Source organism: Aristolochia californica, unplaced genomic scaffold (genome assembly GCF_029961685.1).
Source record: "Aristolochia californica isolate CCGP_79_NKW_82.1479 unplaced genomic scaffold, dmAriCali1.0.hap1 SCAF_8, whole genome shotgun sequence".
In the NCBI taxonomy this organism is placed as follows: Eukaryota; Viridiplantae; Streptophyta; class Magnoliopsida; order Piperales; family Aristolochiaceae; genus Aristolochia; species Aristolochia californica.
Window position 1 is genome coordinate 38,410,309 of NW_027182279.1, and position 19,521 is coordinate 38,429,829.

General features: G+C 37.0%; 4 protein-coding genes across 4 annotated transcripts; 2 read left to right on the top strand and 2 right to left on the bottom strand.

Annotated features, from left to right (window-relative positions):
* Nucleotides 1–1,483: 1,483 nt before the first annotated feature.
* On the bottom strand, nucleotides 1,484–2,584 carry LOC137938476 (F-box/LRR-repeat protein At3g48880-like). Its single transcript, XM_068783429.1, has 2 exons — nucleotides 2,244–2,584; nucleotides 1,484–2,027 (listed from the first exon to the last, which is right to left on the bottom strand). The coding sequence occupies exons 1-2, from the start codon at nucleotides 2,582–2,584 to the stop codon at nucleotides 1,484–1,486; spliced, it is 885 nt and encodes a 294-aa protein (XP_068639530.1).
* Nucleotides 2,585–5,579: 2,995 nt separating this feature from the next.
* On the bottom strand, nucleotides 5,580–8,045 carry LOC137938779 (uncharacterized). The gene is made up of 9 exons (XM_068783815.1): nucleotides 7,920–8,045; nucleotides 7,714–7,794; nucleotides 7,369–7,458; nucleotides 7,034–7,200; nucleotides 6,852–6,921; nucleotides 6,291–6,370; nucleotides 6,155–6,217; nucleotides 5,899–5,975; nucleotides 5,580–5,775 (listed from the first exon to the last, which is right to left on the bottom strand). The coding sequence occupies exons 1-9, from the start codon at nucleotides 7,995–7,997 to the stop codon at nucleotides 5,675–5,677; spliced, it is 807 nt and encodes a 268-aa protein (XP_068639916.1). The 5' UTR covers nucleotides 7,998–8,045; the 3' UTR covers nucleotides 5,580–5,674.
* A 436-nt stretch (nucleotides 8,046–8,481) lies between these two features.
* Nucleotides 8,482–9,661, top strand: LOC137938477 (UPF0496 protein At3g49070). The gene is made up of 2 exons (XM_068783430.1): nucleotides 8,482–8,518; nucleotides 8,610–9,661. The coding sequence occupies exons 1-2, from the start codon at nucleotides 8,482–8,484 to the stop codon at nucleotides 9,659–9,661; spliced, it is 1,089 nt and encodes a 362-aa protein (XP_068639531.1).
* Nucleotides 9,662–16,859: 7,198 nt separating this feature from the next.
* Nucleotides 16,860–18,935, top strand: LOC137938778 (BAHD acyltransferase DCR-like). Its single transcript, XM_068783814.1, has 2 exons — nucleotides 16,860–17,393; nucleotides 17,812–18,935. The coding sequence occupies exons 1-2, from the start codon at nucleotides 16,944–16,946 to the stop codon at nucleotides 18,679–18,681; spliced, it is 1,320 nt and encodes a 439-aa protein (XP_068639915.1). The 5' UTR covers nucleotides 16,860–16,943; the 3' UTR covers nucleotides 18,682–18,935.
* The last annotated feature ends 586 nt before the right edge of the window (nucleotides 18,936–19,521 follow it).

Genomic DNA, 19,521 nt, shown 5'->3' on the forward strand with positions numbered 1-19,521 from the left:
CTATATCCCAGTGGGGAAGGAGAAGGGCAAGGCTAAAAGGATGGAGAACAAAGAAACAGATAAAGCAGCATGGAAGGATTCCATAAGGAACTAAATTCCTTAAATGAGACCTATCGACAGACGTCGCCACCCACGATCGTCCGTGTTCCTTCTCAAATTCACAGATTTGACAAAGCCGCCTACGATCCCCAAATCGTCTTAATCGCACCTTACCACCGAGGGAAGAAGAAGTTGCAGGCCATGGAAAAGACAAGTGGCAATATCTCCATGATTTTCTCTCTCGTAAAAATGGAGTGAGCTTAGACGATTTCCTTGATGATCTTCATACAAATGAGAAAATAGCACGAAATTGCTACTCAGAAGACGTTTCACTCAGTAGCACCGAGTTTTTGGAAATGATGGTGTTGGACGGTTGCTTCGTAGTTGAGTTCTTCCTTAAGTTTAATGAGTTGAGGTTCGTTACTGATTCTTCTAACCCAATCTATGACAGAAGGTTGGTGTGGGATACAGTCGGCTATGATTTACTTCTCGTGGAAAACCAACTTCTTCTCTTCATTCTGTCTCACATATTCGACACCTATAGTTTACAGAAACCTTGTCCCTCCATTTACTCCTCAGCTTCCCACTCAGAATCACAACTCTTTGTTTGAGAAGGTGAAAAGTCTTCTTTCCTCTAGCTCTCATCTCTTTCCAATCTGCAGGATGAACTCCTATGATGATGACCCATGTCATGCCTCACAAACCCGTCGGAACATCCCAAGCATTCAAGGACTCCAAGAAGCAAGGATCAAATCAGCAAAGGGAAGGGAGAAAATTTCTTGAACATCAAATTCAACAAAGGAGTCATAGAGATCCCTTATGTGGACCTTGATGATATCACCAATACATTCCTTCGAAATATGATAGCTTTTGAACAGATCCATCGTCCCAACATACTATGTTTCACTTTGTATGCTATCTTTATGGACCTATTGTTTCTTGGGATGATCACAATAGGAAACTGACGGCATAAGTAAATCGATACTGCAGTTCTAAACAACATATGTGGCGGGCAAAGAAAAAGTATTTTCTGTTGTTAGTCAGTAGAGAATCATAGAGAGAAAAGTAAATCACTTTCTCTCTTAGTTAATAAATTTTTTTCTCACAAAATGATGGAATTTGGGGAGAAAAGATAAATAGAAATTTGAGAGAAAATTTTAATCATCAAAATTTTAAAACACTTCTAGTTTTATTTTCTTTTCCATTTTTGCATGTCAAAAAAAGAAACTATATTTCTCTTCCATTTTCTATCTCATTTTCCATGGGTATCCAAACAAGACCAAAGAAACATTTTTCCTTCTCTTTTTTCTCTTTCTCTTAATCTTCTTTTCTCTCCGCTTTCTATATTCCAAACACAGCTTAAGTATGTGAAACCCTTATTCAAATGATTGATAAGTCCATTAACACCAGTGACTCTTACATGATTCTCGTTACAATTCAAAATCTACTGATGTTGAAGAAAAAGATCATCAGTCTCCTCCATGTAAAACCAAGAGCAACGCCTACACATTTTCCCTCCACAGTACATGAATTTTTCAAGAGAATCGAGCTTGTCACCAACCTCTCGCTTCAGATTCTTGGCTGCTCTTGCCTTGAGAACGTTCGTGGTGAACTTATTCATATCTCTCTCATCCCCACAAATGGCATGCATCAGATTAAGCTTCTTCAGATTTTTCGCCCCGTCGAGGATGGTATCCAAAGCAGTCTCGGAGAAGAAAGAGGTTCTAATATCCAAACTTTGGATTTCTGGAAAACATGTGACGATGGCTTGAGCTTCCGGTTTCTGGATGATTCCGTAAAGACCCAAATGAGTGAGCTTTTTGCAGTGGTTACCGATTAATCTGATACAATCCACTGAAGTGTCTCTAAAGGTGGCTGCTTCGAAAGATAAGAGATTCTTCCAGAATGGTAGAATTTTTGCCAAAATGGAAGGGGAAAAATGGTTCGGAGACGTCTGCGGCAGGTACAGACTCTTCAGAGAAGTAGACCTGTTGGTTAATAGATTCAACCAGGTTGGGTTAACTGTTTATTTTCATTATATTTGTAAATTTCGAAAATGCGATCAAGCGAAAAAGAGATTCCTATAAAGAGGTTCATGAAGATCCAGCGGAAGAAAAACTGGTTTTGGAAATCAGAACCCGTGAAAGTATTTCCAGTTTCAATAAGAAAATGGACGAAAAATAATAAACAACAATAGCAGTTACCTCTGTGCAATAGCTAAAATAACGTCTTCTGGAAGCATCGCGTCTTCAGAAAACTGCAAACGATCCAGGTTGGTCGTAGATTTCATCGCCATCCTGAGAAGATTGAAGTAAATGGTCGTCTCCTTCGAAGAGAGACAATCTACACACAGAAGATTAAGTTGGGTTCCTGCTACGAAAAACCGAGTTTGAGAAGCGGCCATTCTCCACTCTCTGCAGACATGAGAAACACCCAGGAGCAGGTCTGAGAGGAGGAGTTTCTCGAATATGTTGACGAGGATGTTGGAGTCCATCTGGTTCCATTTTCTCGTCTCTGGGATTCCTTTTCTCTGTGTGTTCTCCATTTCCAGCACGACCTGAAGACAGCAGAAACGAACGTGTGGTTTGGAGAGAATTAAAGACTGCAGAAAAATGGTGGGAGTGGAGACGTCTATTTATCGGTTGGAGACGGTTAACGCGACGTGCCTTTTCAGATTTTCTTCACAGTTTAGCGATTGAAGCATGACGACGCTCCATCTTCTCGCCCAATGGCGCGAGGAAGACGACGATTCAAATGGATGTATCTGCTGTGAAAATGGCAGTAAAATTTTCATATCATTGGTAACTGTTTTGGCGACTGCACAGAAGCGAGAGGGCATCAGATGGAGAGAGGAGATTTACAGTTAGCGAACCTGTTGAGATTTCTTGAAAATGAATCTCATGAGCATTAATATTCACTATCTCCTCCTCTTTTCTATTAAAAAGAGGAAAGGCTCACAAATTTGTTTATATCCATGATCGTGATCTCTCTCTCTCTCATCAACCTGCATCCTATACAAATATCTCAATATTAACATTTCTTCTTCAAATAATACTATATCTCTCCTTTTTCCATTGTTCTTTTTTTTTGTAATGAAAATGTGAGATTTCGCATCAATGTGTTGAGTGGGAAAAAGTTTCATATAACAGAAAAGAATGATTGTATTATAAGGTTTAGTAATAGGCCTCCTAAATAATCGGTCATTTTGGGATAGAAGGTTTAGTAATAGGATTCCTAAATAATCGGTCATTTTGGGATAGAACTGGACTCAACCCAATAGTATTATCAGAGCAGGTTGAGTGTATGAACGGAGGTACAATATGTTATATATTCATTATTCCCTTATCTTTTATGTTAAAAAGAGGAAAGGCTCACAAATTTGTCTATATCTATGATCATGATCTCTCTCTCTCTCTCTCTCTTCCTTAATTGAAACACCAACCCTGCATCCTATATAATTCTCTCTACATTAATATATCTTCTTCAAATAATAATTTTTTTCTCTTTTTTTCCATTATTCTTTTTTTGTGTGATGAATATGTGAGATTTCACATTAAGATTTCTTTGGGAAGCATTCATTTGTGTTGAGTGGGAAAAAGTCTCATATTGTTAAGTACTAAGAAAAATGATTGTAAAGGTTGAGTAATATGCCTTCTAAATAACCAGTCATTTTGGGATCGAACTGGGCTCAACCTAATAGTACTATCATAACAGTTTGAGTGCATGAGCCAAGGTAGAGTTTGTTATATATCCCTAAGTTATTTGTGTATTGTGCACTCTGTAAGTGAGAGCCAAATTGTTTGATTGTAAAGGTTGAGTAATATGCCTTCTAAATAACCAGTCATTTTGGGATCGAACTAGGCTCAACCTAATAGTACTATCAGAACAGTTTGAGTGCATGAGCCAAGGTACAATTTGTTATATATCCCTAAGTTATTTGTGTATTGTGAACTCAGTAAAGTGAGAGCCAAATTGTTTGCTTGTTATTCCCGTTATATATAAACTTGGGTGTCAAGATCTAAATCCAACAAATTTGGAAGCATCAAGAGAAAGGTAAGACAAGTACTATTTCTCATCATAGAATTCTTTCTTTCTTAGAATATTGTTACCACATCTTCATGTTACTCCATAGTAAGAACTCCAGTTTTCTTTTGTTATATTATTGGTCTTCATGACCCCCTCTACAAAGGCTACTACTCTCCAACCTTTCTTGTATTATTCATCTCTCTTTTCATATTGAAAGCTCGACAACCTTCTTTCTATCTATGATAAATTAGAATTAGGATGCAAGTATTTTTAGTTAACCCAGTTTTCACTTTTAAAATTTTATGCTCTCTTGATGTGAATGCGAAGCATTCTGGACTTTTAGATCAATCTTTTGAATCTCCTGTTTCGCAATTCTGTTCATGGTTCAACAGAATCTTATGCCTCTATTCTCTGAGTTAGCTACAAGATTGGCAAAGGTTCTTAGGACTGCATCAATGGAGGCTGTGTTCTCTGGTATTGATCTCAATACAATCATGTTTCAACATGGAAAATGGACAGGACGTAGAAGAAGTTTGGCTCCATTCCATTTGATTTATTAGAACAAATTTGTAAAGTTTGTCACTTCATTTAATTCCTTGACTTTTGAATGGCATATAGAAGCTGGAATTTTGTTTCATAAATTTAAAGAAGAATTTTATATATTATTTTCCTCGTTTTGAATGGTTTTGAATGTATAAAATTGCAATTAATGCTCTGTTAGTGCACGCTAATGGAAAGTGAAAGTGAAAGTTCTCATTCATTTAGGGTCTATTTGGAACTCCTAGAAAAGAAAAGAAAAAAAAATAAGAATTTGACCATGATTATTCCCAAAAATAATTAGTGAAAATAAAATAATGATCAAATTCTCCTTTTCACTATCTATTTTTTGGAATAATAATGGTCGAATTCTCATTTTCTTTTAAAATTATGATATCAGGGATGACAGGTATGCTTGACTACTTCTTTAATTCAATCTTTTAGCAAGTGGGAAGATTTTACACTTGAGCTTCATACTCAGAATGATAATCTTTCAGTACCTTAGTTCAGTACTTGACCTAAACATTTCCAAAAGAGTTTAAGCTCATTTGTTTTCACTAACCCTGAAAATTCTCAAGCTTTCTCAGACATTAGACAAACTTTGTATTTCTCTGTCTAGAAACACTAATAATCTAACAAAGCACGTTACAATTTATGGTACTTGTTTAAAATTATCCGTTAAATCAGAACAAAGCACATTAAAATCAATGGTACTTCTCTGAAATTATTTGTTGTGGGTGCTATAAGGCAGCCAAACATACTCACATAGAATAACTGAATGGAATAAGTATCATTCCTGGTGCTAGTGGCAGTGACATTTCTATCTAGTCAAACAGCTGAACTCCTGGATATGCCTGTTTCAGGAGAGTGGAAGATTTTGAGAGTAAGGCAGCTCCAAATGAAAGTATAAGTGACCATAATCCGTCAAAAAATGGAAATCTAGTGGACAAGATTCACCTTGTAAATGAATCTCAGAATAGTTGAAGTAGATCTATCCGTATTGGATGAATTATGACTTACATTAACCTTGGTACATAATGGATAGTACAACCAAAAAAATGATTGCTGAAGACTACTTCAGTTTACTGCTGAAATCAGAAAGCTCTAGCAGGTGAATCCTTGGAATGTTTCCTGCTTCGTCCCTCTCCTTAGGAGTGTTGTATCCCCACTTTCCTGCCAAAACCATGTGGCACAGTTGTTTAAGAAGCAGAGCATATTAATTAGCATAATGATTGACAAAGAAACTATCACAAATTTATTAGCCATAGAAAGGGGAAGAGATTAAGAAAAGTTTACCAAGATATAAATTCCATCCATTTAATTCAGGTTCTTTAATGACATTCTTTAGTGTTGCTAGCCGATCTTCGACAAAGCTGTTCAGAAAGTAAGTTAAAAGTTCAGATTGAGTTTTCTGCTTCATAGTACTACTGATAAGATGCTGTACGTTAGAACTTAAAACCCGATACTGGCACACTTGCAAACTTTTTCTCCTGCTTTTCAAGGATACAACTAAAACCAGAAACTCTTGTATAAGATACAAAAGAACACTTACTGAAGTTTCATTCCCCCATGTTCTGGTTGCTTTTGGAGTTTCTTCAGAACCTCCACCTTGGGGCTGCAGTCCAAAAAGTCAAAAGTTACGAAATCAAATCAAGTTAAGACTTCAGGGTACAGTTCATTGGACATACCCACTCCCTAAACCATACATCCTGTCTGAAGGGATAGTTACTCCAGCCAGCTCACGAAGCAATGCATCAGCGTATCTGCTCTGAGACAAATAAACATGAGATGATGGGTTACGCTGAGGACTCAGTTAAATGAATGTTGGTGTAAAAACGAGAGTTAGATCTAGCAAGATTTTCTCTCGCAAGGGAAATTTGATCTGAACAATGCCATAAGGATTCCCATCACAAAAATACAGTAGATAAACTGTCTTTGATACACCGATCCTTTAGATCAGCCAGCCATGCTGTTGAAACCTAAAGATCCTTAGATCACTGTGTGCTTTTAGTAATTGGAAGATCCAATATGAGACTCATTTACTGAATTGTCCGTAAGCATGCTAGGGTGAATTTAACAAATCTCTTGACTTAGGTTAACGTGAAAAGGGTTTATGAATAATATCAAATGAAAAAACTTGAAAAACTACATAATGTAACCCAGGTTATTTCATTATTCAAAAAAGGAATAAATAAAGCACATGTTCGACTTATATAATATCAAAATTAATGAAAAACAAATACGCATACCGGCTTTGTGGTGACAATATATATTTTTGAGCTTGCAAATCTTAGAGCATCGGCTATCCCAGGGTATAATCTGCATTGGCATTTTTGCTATCAATGTCTGATTCTATCTGCAATAAGTCTTCAGGTTGATATTATCTAGTTCTAAATCAATTTCAAGATGGTTTAGCATAAATCCCCATCACCTATTAGCGCCAATCCAACCAAGCAAATCCGTTTCCATCCACTCATCCCTGATTTTCTCAAAAAAGGGAATCAAATCTTCCTTGGTTTGGTCCCATTCATCCATAATGACAGGTTTCAACTTTGACCAGTTCTCTAAGATCCCATCTATGGTGAGTCCATCTGCCACCTGATTCATCAAATCTTATACATCATCTTCATGAGTAAATCTCTAAAATCAATGAGAAAATCAAACATCTCTTGAGGAAAATAATGCCCTACCCTAATTAGTCAGACATGGTGAAGCACTTAAAGAAATACACTGAAATGCATGAAGAAAAATGCTGGAAGAACATACCGAAGACTTTCGAATAGACGGTATCTGAACTTCCAGGAGCAGTCTCACGAGCAATATATTTTCGTAACCAGTTTCTACCACAGGCCGGACCTGCCATGAAAAAGACTTCCGTTACCTTTTTAACTATTTTACGAGACTCATTCGTTGGCTCTTTTTATCACAATGAGCTTATGCTGCTAATGTTGAGGGTAAACCCTATACTGTTGGCACTTACAGAATCCATTGTAAACATAGAGAAAACAGTTATAACATTCAAAAAAATCAGAGATAACAGTAATGGCATCTTAAGGTAACTCCAATTAGATAAGACACACAAATTAACAACAGAAGTAAACCGGAACTTACGACATGCATTTGATCGACAATCCAATTCTCCATAGCGGAGTCCACGCTTTCGAACAAGTGAGGCCATCGAATTTTAGCCGCCTTTTCAGAAATCACTCAGCAACTCTCATCAAAGAAGAACCAAATTTGGTCTTTTCAACCACACACCAGATTCTTTCATTGATCGAAAAACAAATCAAAAATAAAGAAATTAAATAAGTAATGACCTTGACGGCTGAAAGAGAGCTCTCCCCGCAGCTATCGCACAAAACTCCATCGAAATCCAGTGCATAGAGATCGCCCATCTCTCTCCTCGGAAACTACAAGAAAAAGCTATTACTATTTCCGAAGATCACTGTAAGAACCTCTGAGCTTTCTCTGATCCAGAGATTTCTGTTGAAGTTTTGCGACCAATGAAGAAGCAACACGTTGACGGTCGGCCACGGTAAGCCACTGCTACACGTTATTCGCATTTCCCCCTATTTTGAGTATTTTTAAAAGAATATTTTAATAAAAAAGGAAAAATATAAATTTAATATATAGTTATTATAAATATTATATAATTTAGTAACTTATAAGGAGAGGGAAATTATGTCAGACGCTACTTAGATTCCAAGCATCCTTTTGCTCATCCTTAAAGCCTTTCTTTCCTTCTCCTATATGTAGAGGGATCAGAATTTTACAAGGCCTCCCTCTCCTCGACTCTCTTGTGTGGATCGCACAACTCCCTAATTTTCATTTTATTTATTTTTAATTTTTATTCTGTAATTTCACAGTCAGCAAGACAGGATGAAGATCAAATTTCCATCGTTTCGTAAGGGCTTGGGTATTTATTTTTCTTTTTATATAGCCTAGATTTAAACATTAGCGTAATTAATTTTAATTATTGATCTAAATCTGAATTATTATCATTGAAGGATCTTCACCGTCAACTACAGAGGCTTCCACCACCGTCGATCTCCGCGAAGAATACGCAAACGCTTTCCGAACCGAATCGTACAACGAATTTTGGGCACGTGTTCTCGATCTAACGGCTGGAGACGCTGCCTCGCCGAACTGCACAGAATCGACGGCCGCAGCTCGCTTACCTTCGTACCGTCTCTTCGTCGAGCAACTCCTCGACCCAGACCAACCCACTGTCATGAGAATCTTGAGCCTCGCCCGGACCCATAACCGGTCCAAAAACCACTCTATCATCTCCGATTACTTCTCCGAAACCGCTAAAGCTTCTCTCTTATGCGGCTTGCTCTTGAAGGACATTGAGCAGACCCGCCACCAGTATCGTCCCCTGAAAACCACTCTCAACTCGTCGGGAAACCACCTTCCGGACACGATCTCTGGCCAACTAGCTGAGTTTGGTCGTATGCTCAACCCGTTTGACTCATCCGCTTCGTCACTGAGTCGCTTCCACTCCATGCAAACCAGCTGCATTGGCTTGCTCAAGCGACTCGAGCTGGGTAGGGACAAAGCTCGAACGAAGGTTCGGGTCATCAACAGTGTAAAGAGTGGCTTAGCTGTTTTCTTGGTGGCTATCACGGCTTCAGTCGCCGTGGTTGGCGTATTTCTAGCAGCTCATACTTTTGTGATTATATTTCTCGCAACGCCGGCTTTTTTACCGGCTTCACTTCAGTCCGTTTCTGCGCGAATAATGGCCCAAGTTTCCGCTCAGCTCGACGCAGCCGCCAAGGGCACTTACATTCTCAACAGAGATTTGGATACAATTAGCCGGCTCGTGGCTCGGCTCCACAATGAACTAGACCACGTACAAGCTATGATTCGTTTCTACCTGGAGAGATGCGATGAGCGGCTCGACCCGGGTCAAGAAGTTTTACGCCAGCTGCGAAAGATCGACTCTAGCTTTAGCCAGCAGCTGGATGAGCTGGAAGAGCACTTGTATCTATGTTTCATGACAATCAATCGAGCTAGGACCCTTGCAATGAGGGAGGTTTTGGAGCTGAGTCGTGGTTGACTCGGTTGCACCACTCGAGATGTGTCATGGTTGACTCAGTTCCACCCCTCCAAACTGTGCATCGATATATTTTCTCCAACCATAGCTCTCTATAGATGAACTTTCTAATGCAGGATCACCAAAATTTAAACATATATTATTATTCTCTAAACTGTATGTATACAACTAAAATAACAAAAAAAATCCTATGAACTTAATGGAGTTTTTTTTTTTTTTGTACGATTGAGATATCCTTATGGAAATCATGACTCATTCAAGACATTACTTTATGGATGTGAAATCTAGTGCTATTAACACTTAGATTTTGTAACGGGAGATAAATTTAAAAATATATAAATAATATCACATAAAATAAGGAAATATCATTAACCCGACCTTGAATATTGACCTCTAATCCTAACCTCAGAAAAACCTCGAAGGTTAAAAAACAATCATATTCCTACCCCATTTCCTTGTCCCTACCTTGTCTGCAATAAATAGTCTTGGGTTTTTAAAATCCAACTTCAACTTCTAAACTTGACCTCGCAAAAATCCAAAGGTAGAAAACTTAAGGTATGTTTGAAACTCCTAGAAAAGAAAAAAATGAGAATTTAACCATTATTATTCCAAAAAATAGTTAGTGAAAAAGAATTTGATCATTATCTCATTTTCACTAACTATTTTTGGGAATAATAATGGTCAATTTTTTCATTTTCTTTTCTAGGAGATCCAAACAGACCCTTATTCTTGCCTATTTCCCTTTTTTTTTTTATCTCATTCTTGCCCAAAAACCCAATTTTGAACCCAACCCTAAAAAAACACGCTTTAGAAAGTTAACCCCAACCCGCACGCATTTTATCTTCCCTTGACCTTGCTCTTACCCACAGGTAAGGGTCAAGTTTTCAAAACCACATCTGACCCCAACCTAACTCAAAGTTAGAACATAGCTTGTTTCCTTTTCCCTTGACCTCACTCTTGCCCAAAAACCCAACCTAGAAAAACCCTGAATTAGAACATAAATTCCAATTCCAACTTTCTCATATTTAGCAGATTTTTCACATCTCTTCCCATTTTTATCTTCTCAAGTTTTTTCATCTCTCAATTCAAAAATTAGTCGTAATTATATGAGTTTCCTATGATAGTTATAAAGAAACTCTAGCGACTACCATATCAGTCAAAAAACTTCTTATTCATCTCTTTGCTTAGATAATGATAAATTTTATTAGATTTAGATAAGTGGGTAAGAAATTGGGGAAATGACCACAAAAGTTGTCTACATTAGTCAATTGATCGATCAACAACAAGGGTTTTGCTAAAAAACCTCAACCTCTATTAGTATAAAGTATATATAATTTTTTTTATATATTTAATATTTTATTTTAATTAATATGCTAGGAATCAGAATTCAATGCCTGTTATTTTCTTCAAGATCAAGGAATCCCCAAACAACAACCATTACAGTCTAATCGATCAAATAAAATTTAAAAAATTTATTTGCCTAGAACTCTACCACCAGCTATACAAACAACTCCTTATACTTATATCATTGTGAACAACACACAAACAAACATTTATTTATTTTCTTTTCAAAGCAAATGAAAAATGTAAACTTAGAAAAAAATTTAATAACTTCTATGGAAAGTTCAAGAAACAAATAATAATTTTTTAAAAAGTACATATATTACATTAAAATAATTTAAATAAATAATTCACTTTGGCATTATTTTGGAATAAAATTTAAAAAAATCTAGTAATAAGAAATTTATTTAATTAAACTAAATATTTTAAAAAAAACCCTATTTGTTATTTTTAAACACTTATTTAAGGAAGCACTTAGGGCCTATTTGGAACCTACAGAAAAGAAAAAGGAAAGGGGAGAGAAAGTTATTTTCTGTTGTTTGGCAAAGAATTATTGAGAGAAAATCAAAGTTAATAAACTTTCTCTCACAAAATGATGGCATTTTGGGAGAAAATAAAAGAAATAAAAATTTGAGAGAAAATCTTAATCATCAAAATTTTAAAATAATATTAATTTTTTATTTTTTATTTTTCATGTGTATCCAAACAAGAAGAACTATATCCCTCTTCTATTTTCTAACTCATTTTCCTTGGGCATCCAAATAAGAGAAAATAAACATTTTTTCTTTTCTTTTCTCTTCCTTTTTTTCCTCCACTTTCTATGTTCCAAACACAACCTTAGATTTACTTTTCGGAATTTTCTGACATATTTATAAGTGTTCAGAAAATATTAAGGTTGTATTTGGAACAAAGAAAGTGGACAGAAAGGAAAAGAAAATGGGTTTCTTTTCTTTTGTTTGGATGTCCATAAAACATGAAAAAGAAAATGGAAGAGAAATGTAGTTTTTCTTGTTTGGATACATATAAAAAAATAAAAATAAAAGAAAATTAGTAATATTTAATTTTTTTTCTAAAGTTTATATTTCTTTTATTTTCTCCCCAAATTCCATTATTTTGTGAGAGAGAAATTATTAACTTTTCTCTCTTGTCTCTTAGTAATTCTCTGCAACTAAACAACATAAAATATCTTTCTCTCCACTTTTCTTTTCTTTTCTATGGGTTCCAAACATGCCCCAAATAAAAACCCATTCACTGTGACATTTAGAATTTTATTTAGAATTTAAAGAAAGTTTGATCTATCGAGAAAACGACAAGGATTGTAACACAACTTATACATGTCCCGATCCGAATGATGTAAAAAAAAAAAAGAGATTTTATTATTTTAATTATATGTCACTACAAGTCAAGATCCTTGGAGAATCATGGCTTCATATCTCAATGCTTCTTCACCTAGATAAGTTTCTTTTGTTGAAATATCCATGTTTCTTATGATAGTTATAAAGAAAGTTTAATCACTATATTGAATATACACATACCTGCAACAACATGAATGGTTGTATCGTCTTAAATACTTCCATAAAGAAGCAGCTCCACCATGTGGAATTTGATGTGCCTAGTTGCTTTCTAATGAATTGGAGGCCTTTCAATGAAGAAGGTTAGTTTAGAGTGACCATGTCAATCAATTGGACATAAATGAGATACTAACACTTATATGTCTTAGAATTTTAACCTTGATTGTGGTAATAGTAATCTTTTCAGCTCCACCTAGATGTGCTTAAGGTTTAAAAAACATGGTTTCATGACTCGGAGATAGGAGGGTCGATCGAGTTAGATAGGTTGACTCACCCTTTTTATTTTTATTTTTGTTGAGCGCCCTCTCCTATGTCCTCTTCCTTGTGATACGCCGGAAGTCCAAAAAAAAAAAAAAAAAAAAACTTAAAACATATTATGAAAAATAATTGAGTTGAATTCGAGTTTAACGTGGGAGGCGAAAGGGCGAAACTACTAGAATGTTTCATAACCATTTTAAACAACCAAAACAAGTGTTAAAGAGTTTTACCCTAACGAGAAGTGGTGAAGTGTGATTTTTTATTACTCGGGCAAGGGCAATCGTCTCGCCCTAAGGATATCGAGTGAGAGATCTCAAACTTTCGAGACAGTGAGATGTCCTAGAACATGACCTTTAAGACCATCCCTTCATGTTTTCATTGTATCCAACTAATGACCTGAAATTCACAGGTCACTAGTTTTCTTGGTCTAAAAATCAGTTAAGGACATGGGTCCTCCAATTAAGGGCATCTAAGAGCCATGTCCTTTTACCAACAGCCATGTCAGGCCAGCCTGGTGCATGCCCTCGCCAATATGACACCAAAATCAGTGTCTTCACTTCTTGGTACGAAATCTGTTACCAAGCTGTGAAACCCTCTTCTGATCAAATGGGAATGTTTGTAGAATGTTGTGGTTGGGTTTTTCAGGCACATTAAATCCTATTTACAAAACCTTGAAATCACAAAAGGTTGTAGTGGATTATTTCTCCATCTTGTCCCCATTCAAGCTTTTATGGCTTTATTTTTCTCCCACCAAACATTGCCTATTGAACTTTGATTTTTCTTTCTTTTTAGATACTTTTACGTTTTATAATTCCATTTTTTTTATAGGGTTAGTATTTTTTAAATAATTTATTTTGATAGTATGTTTGAAGTTTTGTTATATACCTTTCAAAATCGGAAGAAAAAGAAGAAAAAAGAAAGGGGAATGTGAAGGGTAAGGGTTGGTATCGTAGTTTAAGACATTTAAACTGTAGTTCATATCGGTGTCTCCAAATTTTGAAACACATTGATGCACCATTGGTAACAAATAAGAGACAAAATTATCTCTCTTGTAATTCTTTTTACATAATTACGGGCATCGATCAATGATTAAGATTGACGAAACCTAGTTGCCAATTAACTGATGGTCAAAGTCAAAGTCAAAGTCAAAGTTTTCAATGGTTAAAACATGTAGGTTTTGTTGTAGTCTATTAATTGTCAAAAATAGAGTTTCAGTCAAAACCAGGATCTATTACCAAGACCAAAGCCTAATTACCTGTCACAAGAAAGCTAATAGCATGGGCCACAACCAAGATAAGTCAATTGAGAAGACCACATAAAGGGTCACCTAAGTATCACCTAAGTGCCATGTAAGCAAATGAATTGGCTTATGGATGACACATGTGTCAATTGGGCAACACATGAGTGAAAATTGGGCACCACATGTCAACATAAAAAGCTCCACCTAGAGAGAAGAGGTGATATTATTTCAAAAGGATGAGATAGGTGTCATAAACTCATTGGAAGAAAAGGTTTTACTATGTATTTCTCTTCCGTTGCTTGTGTAGCTAGTTAAGGGAAGAGAGAGAAGATAAGGGAGAGAAAAAAGTGGGGTGGTTGAACTAGCCCCACCCTATAAATAAAAACAACCCTTATGAACTCTTAAAGGGGTAACCTTTTGGAAGAAAAAAAATTGACCAAGAGGAAAATTGTTAGAGAATTTTTCCAAGTTTTGGTGTGTCGAAAGTCTGTTTCTTAGAAAAGAAAAGTTGTTGTTTTCCTCTCAACACCTCAAATCTTAAATAAACCAGAAGCCCTGTAGGATTCTTGGCAATAAGCAATTAATTTGTTACTATCCTTGGAGCTTCTACATATAATATGGGATGAAATCTTCTTATTAAATACTAATTGGAGGTTAGCTACCAAATTAAGGCTAATCAACCAATAGAATGCGAATACATCTGTTAGATTAAGTAAGGTTATGTTCATTCATGAAGATCGAATCAAATGACTCTTTAGATATCAGACTTCGCATCACCAAAAAATTTGTAATTTTTCTTTCATATTTACAATTATGTTGCTTCACAAACCAGACCCCTTTACATGTCGACAATAATATACATAAATCCACTAAAAATGTATTTTTAACAACGACAATAATTCATTCCATGATATTGGCCAATTTTAGCTGGAGATAAAAAATTTAAAAAATGTTAAAAAATATTACTTGCATAATCAATACATTATTCTTATAAAATAACTAATTTATCATTTTTTGAGGCGGGTGATATGATAAAAATACAATTAAGAATTATTGCTCACGAGCAACATAGGCAAGTTGTGCGCATCACATCAAGTTCGGTGTGTCACACACGGGCGTGTAACCCCATTGCAATGCCCATGTGCCAGCTAGGGTTGTGGTTCCCTAACACCCATAAATATTTTACAAATTTCGTATAAGGATTATAATGATTATTTTTCTATTTAACATTCAAATATAAAAGTTCAAGAATTTTCTTATAAAATAATTACTTATATAATTCTACCACATTCATAAATATAGCTTTTAGAATAGTTTAAAATTCAAGAATATTTACTATTTAAGCCTTTACACTACAATAAAACCTAAACTAAATGCCACTTATTCAAAATTATTGGACAACCTAACTATCTCACTTAAAAGGACAAGATAGTACAAGATTTTATGAGGAACCATTAGTCTCTCTCCTTTTCCATGATGAATAGCACATATGACATTGAAATTTGTAATATCCAAACTTTGTAAGTAAAGCTTACCAATTAATTTTGACAACTAAGTTGCCATACAATATTTTGTTCAACCACCAAATATTTCGACTTCTCAAACCTTTACATCCACAAACTCAATTTAGAAATTTTTTATTTACAACAATGTTATTATCTCTATGTTTTTATTATAAAATATTAAAAATTTAAAATTAAGATAAATTTCAATATAAACTTAATGTATAAATTTAAAAATTGGATGCACCTAACTTTGAATGACTTAGGTCCATCAATGGCAAAGGCCAACTCTTCCAACATAGAAATGTCGTAAGGGGTCTCGTCCCATGTTCCCCATTAATGGTTATGTTTTTCTCTTTTAAGTTTTTGACCCATATTCCAAAATGATAGAAAAATTAATTTTTTCTTTGACTAATTTTCTCATTGGAAATTTTTTCTGTTGAAAAAATTTCCTAGGATTGGTATATTTGCATTTGTGTTGTCGTAGAAAATATAAAAAAATTAGTTATGGTGTTCGTGTTTACACTAGAAATTAATAAATTAAAAATTTTAAATAATAAAAATAAGGTTAAAGTAAGAGATAAGTGATCAAAAATCACTTTAACGCTTTAATTCTTGGTTTATTTTTCTTATAATGTTTTTAGTGGATCAATAAGAAACTCGACTTGTCCTTTTTAACATTTCTTGAAGGCAAGAGAAAGGGAAACTCCAACACATACTTAAGTAGGATGAGATGAGGAATTCAAAGGTAGGTTTTTCCATATTTGACCACAACCCAACCTATCCCTATCAATAAGTCTCATATTCCACAAAGCCTCTTGCATATAGGGCTTGTTTGGAACCTTAGAAAAGAAAATAAGATAAGAATTTGATCATTAATATTTCCAAAAATAGTTATTAAAAATAAAATAATGATTAAATTCTCCTTATCATTAACTATTTTTTAGAATAATGATAGTCAAATGCTCATTTTCTTTTCTTCTCGACAGGGTTCACAGTATCAGAGTGACTGTCATGAAAAATCTTACCTTGCTACAGGGTCTTGGAAAAGGCAAGCCATTAATTTTGGGCAGCCTCTTTCTCGATTCTCCATTTATCAAACTCATGTGGCTATAATCACCACCTCCTCTTTCAGTTATCAGCTTAGAGCTGCATTTCTGGTTAAGAAGATAAGTAGCCTCATTTAATGGAGGGCACCTAACCCCATGCAACCCATCAATGCAGCCCCAACCACATCCCATGATTTCTGTCAATTTAAACTCCACCCCAACTCGTCCTCTTCCAAAATTTCTTCCCATCAAAATCTCCGAAACCTGATCAGTTTTCTCTCTTCCTCTTCTCCCTACCCTCTGCACATTCCCCGTCGGCAAAAAATGGCCATAGAGAATGGCATCCAGGAGGAAGGAGTGGTGAAGATTAGGAGCAGAACCAGGGCGTTCTCCAACAAGAAAGTGGAAAAAACTGAGTGCCCACTGGCCACATTTGATCTCCCTTACGTGACTTTCTTCTACAACCAGAAACTTTTGCTGTACAGAGAGGTGAACTATGAGGAAATGGTGGAGAAGCTCAAGGAAGGGCTAGGGGTGGTTTTGGAATTCTTCTATCCACTCACTGGGAGACTGGGGAAAGACGAAGAAGGGGTACTCAGGATAGAGAAATGCGGGGACGACAACGGTGGAGTCGAAGTGATCGAGGCGGAGGCGGTAGACATCTCCGTGGAGGAGCTGTCGGAGGACAATGTATCGAGCTTCATGGAGGAGATCGTTCCCTTCAGCGGGATCCTCAACGTGCAGGGCTTCCACAAGCCCCTCCTGGCTGTTCAGGTTAGTGGTGAAGAAATTAGCAAGATCATTAATGGCTGCAAGAGTGAGACTTAAAGTCTCCACTGACGCTCCGCTGGTGTTTCGGTGCATTGATCGTCGTCTTCAATACGTAGGCGACTCTGGTTGTTGGGCCGACCAATTTGACCTTGCCTATTTGGCAAAATCAGAGTGACTCATGCTGATGTGTCTGAGTGAGTCATGCTGATGTGCCTATATGGTAGATTTTAAAAAAAAAAGATTTATTTAAATGGACCGTATTTAAAATTATCTTATTAAATTTGAAGAATGATAACATATTTTTTATTTATTTATAGTAATTATAATTAAAGCACCAAATCATGTGCTGACGTGGAAGGGTAGGATTAGTACTAATTAAGATTAAGTTAACTGAGGCTGGATATGGATTGACGCTATGCAGTTCACGAGGCTTAAAGACGGTTTAGCCCTCGGCTGTGCGTTCAACCACGCCGTTCTAGATGGGACTGCCACGTGGCACTTCTTGAGCTCATGGGCGGAGATCTGCCGTGGTGCCGACAAAATCTCTGTTATGCCCTTCCACGACCGTACGCAAGCACGTGACACGCGCGTGAAGCTGGAGATCCCGGACGCCCTCATCAGCGGCGAGGCGCCGGTGTCGCTCGAGCCGCCGTTGCCGGAACGCATATTCCGTTTCTCCGACGCGGCGATCGAAGCGATCAAGACGAAGGTGAATGCCGGCCGGCCGGAGGGAACCCCGCCGTTCTCATCCTTCCAGTGCCTCGGGACCCACATCTGGCACGCCGTTACCCGTGCCCGCGGCCTCAAGCCCGACGAATTCACCGTCTTCACCATCTTCGTCGACTGCCGTAAACGGGTCTCTCCGCCCATGCCTGCCTCGTACTTCGGCAACCTTATCCAGGCGATATTCACCGTGACGGCGGCCGGGGTGCTGCTGACGAACCCGCCGGAATTCGCAGCCGGGATGCTGCAGCAGGTGATTACGTCCCATGACGCGAAGGCGATCACCGCCCGGTCGGAGGAGTGGGAAGCGGCGCCGAAGCTGTTCGAGTTCAGGGACGCGGGGATGAACTGCGTGGCCGTGGGGAGCTCGCCGAGGTTCCCCGTCTATGACGTGGATTTCGGATTCGGTCGGCCGGAGAGGGTGAGGAGCGGACGCGCCAACAAGTTCGATGGTATGGTCTATTTGTATCCAGGGAGGGAAGGAGGGAAGAGCGTGGACGTGGAGGTGTGCTTGACGGCGGACGCCATGGAAAAGCTGGAGAAGGATTCTGGGTTTGTGATGATCTAGTTAACGCAGTCCATCGAGAGACGATCTATAAATCATATGATCTTTGTTTCTGGTAATCTTCTAGTATCATGTGTTTTCTCTTCTGTTAGCAAGGAAGAAGAAAGTTGAAAGAATGTCATCAGATTGCATGGTTTTCTTTCTGCTTTCTTCGATTCGTTTCCGACTCGTCACTCATCATTTAGGGTTTCAGAGTTTATACGTGTATGCATGTTTCTGGATATATAAAGTACACAGCGAGCTGCTCTTGCAGGGTCCTGGTTCTGAGTGTTATTAATCTTTCAAGAATCAGTAAAAAAGGGAATGAAAGTAGTATAAAAGTGACAAGTAGAAGAAATATTATATTTACATCTAATAGATACAACTACTTTGCTTGAACTTGATTCCATATAACTTTTTACTTATTGGTAAAAAAAAAAAAAAATTATCTGCTTTATGGCTGTGTTCCTTTCTCTCTTCATGAGCCAAAGCATGCTTAAAAAGAATGTAATGAATCCAATTCCTTTCTTGATCTCGTCCTAATCTTTTCCAGAGGCCGAAATCTTCACTAATTTATTTGAAAGAAAAAGTTGCAGCATCCCTGATTCAGAGGAGTCCTCCGAATAGCATATATACCCAGAACAAGTCTCACCTCAACCAGTTCAAATTTCAATCTTCTTTCTTCTCTTCGTTTCTCAAACTTGAAAAAAATAGAACCTCTACAATATAGTTGCAGGAAAAAAGCCTGCAATATGAACTGGTTCCAATCTCATCGAAGAGGGCCTGAATGGAAGCAAGGCTGGGCGGCTCAGACCTATTCTTCCTTGTCACCCCCTCCCTTCCCTCTCCTAGTCATCTTCGCCA

What these genes read in the sequence shown, in the direction of transcription:
- LOC137938476 (XM_068783429.1), bottom strand. Translation starts at nt 2,584, where the DNA reads ATGGAGAACACACAGAGAAAAGGAATCCCAGAGACGAGAAAATGGAAC. An exon ending in ATTTTAGCTATTGCACAGAG is followed by an intron (nt 2,028 to 2,243) that starts GTAACTGCTATT and finishes ATTAACCAACAG; the next exon opens with GTCTACTTCTCTGAAGAGTC.
- LOC137938779 (XM_068783815.1), bottom strand. Translation starts at nt 7,997, where the DNA reads ATGGGCGATCTCTATGCACTGGATTTCGATGGAGTTTTGTGCGATAGC. An exon ending in GGTTGGATTGGCGCTAATAG is followed by an intron (nt 6,922 to 7,033) that starts GTGATGGGGATT and finishes ATGCCAATGCAG; the next exon opens with ATTATACCCTGGGATAGCCG. An exon ending in TGGATGGAATTTATATCTTG is followed by an intron (nt 5,776 to 5,898) that starts GTAAACTTTTCT and finishes TGGTTTTGGCAG; the next exon opens with GAAAGTGGGGATACAACACT.
- LOC137938477 (XM_068783430.1), top strand. Translation starts at nt 8,482, where the DNA reads ATGAAGATCAAATTTCCATCGTTTCGTAAGGGCTTGG. An exon ending in ATCGTTTCGTAAGGGCTTGG is followed by an intron (nt 8,519 to 8,609) that starts GTATTTATTTTT and finishes TTATCATTGAAG; the next exon opens with GATCTTCACCGTCAACTACA.
- LOC137938778 (XM_068783814.1), top strand. Translation starts at nt 16,944, where the DNA reads ATGGCCATAGAGAATGGCATCCAGGAGGAAGGAGTGGTGAAGATTAGG. An exon ending in AGCCCCTCCTGGCTGTTCAG is followed by an intron (nt 17,394 to 17,811) that starts GTTAGTGGTGAA and finishes GACGCTATGCAG; the next exon opens with TTCACGAGGCTTAAAGACGG.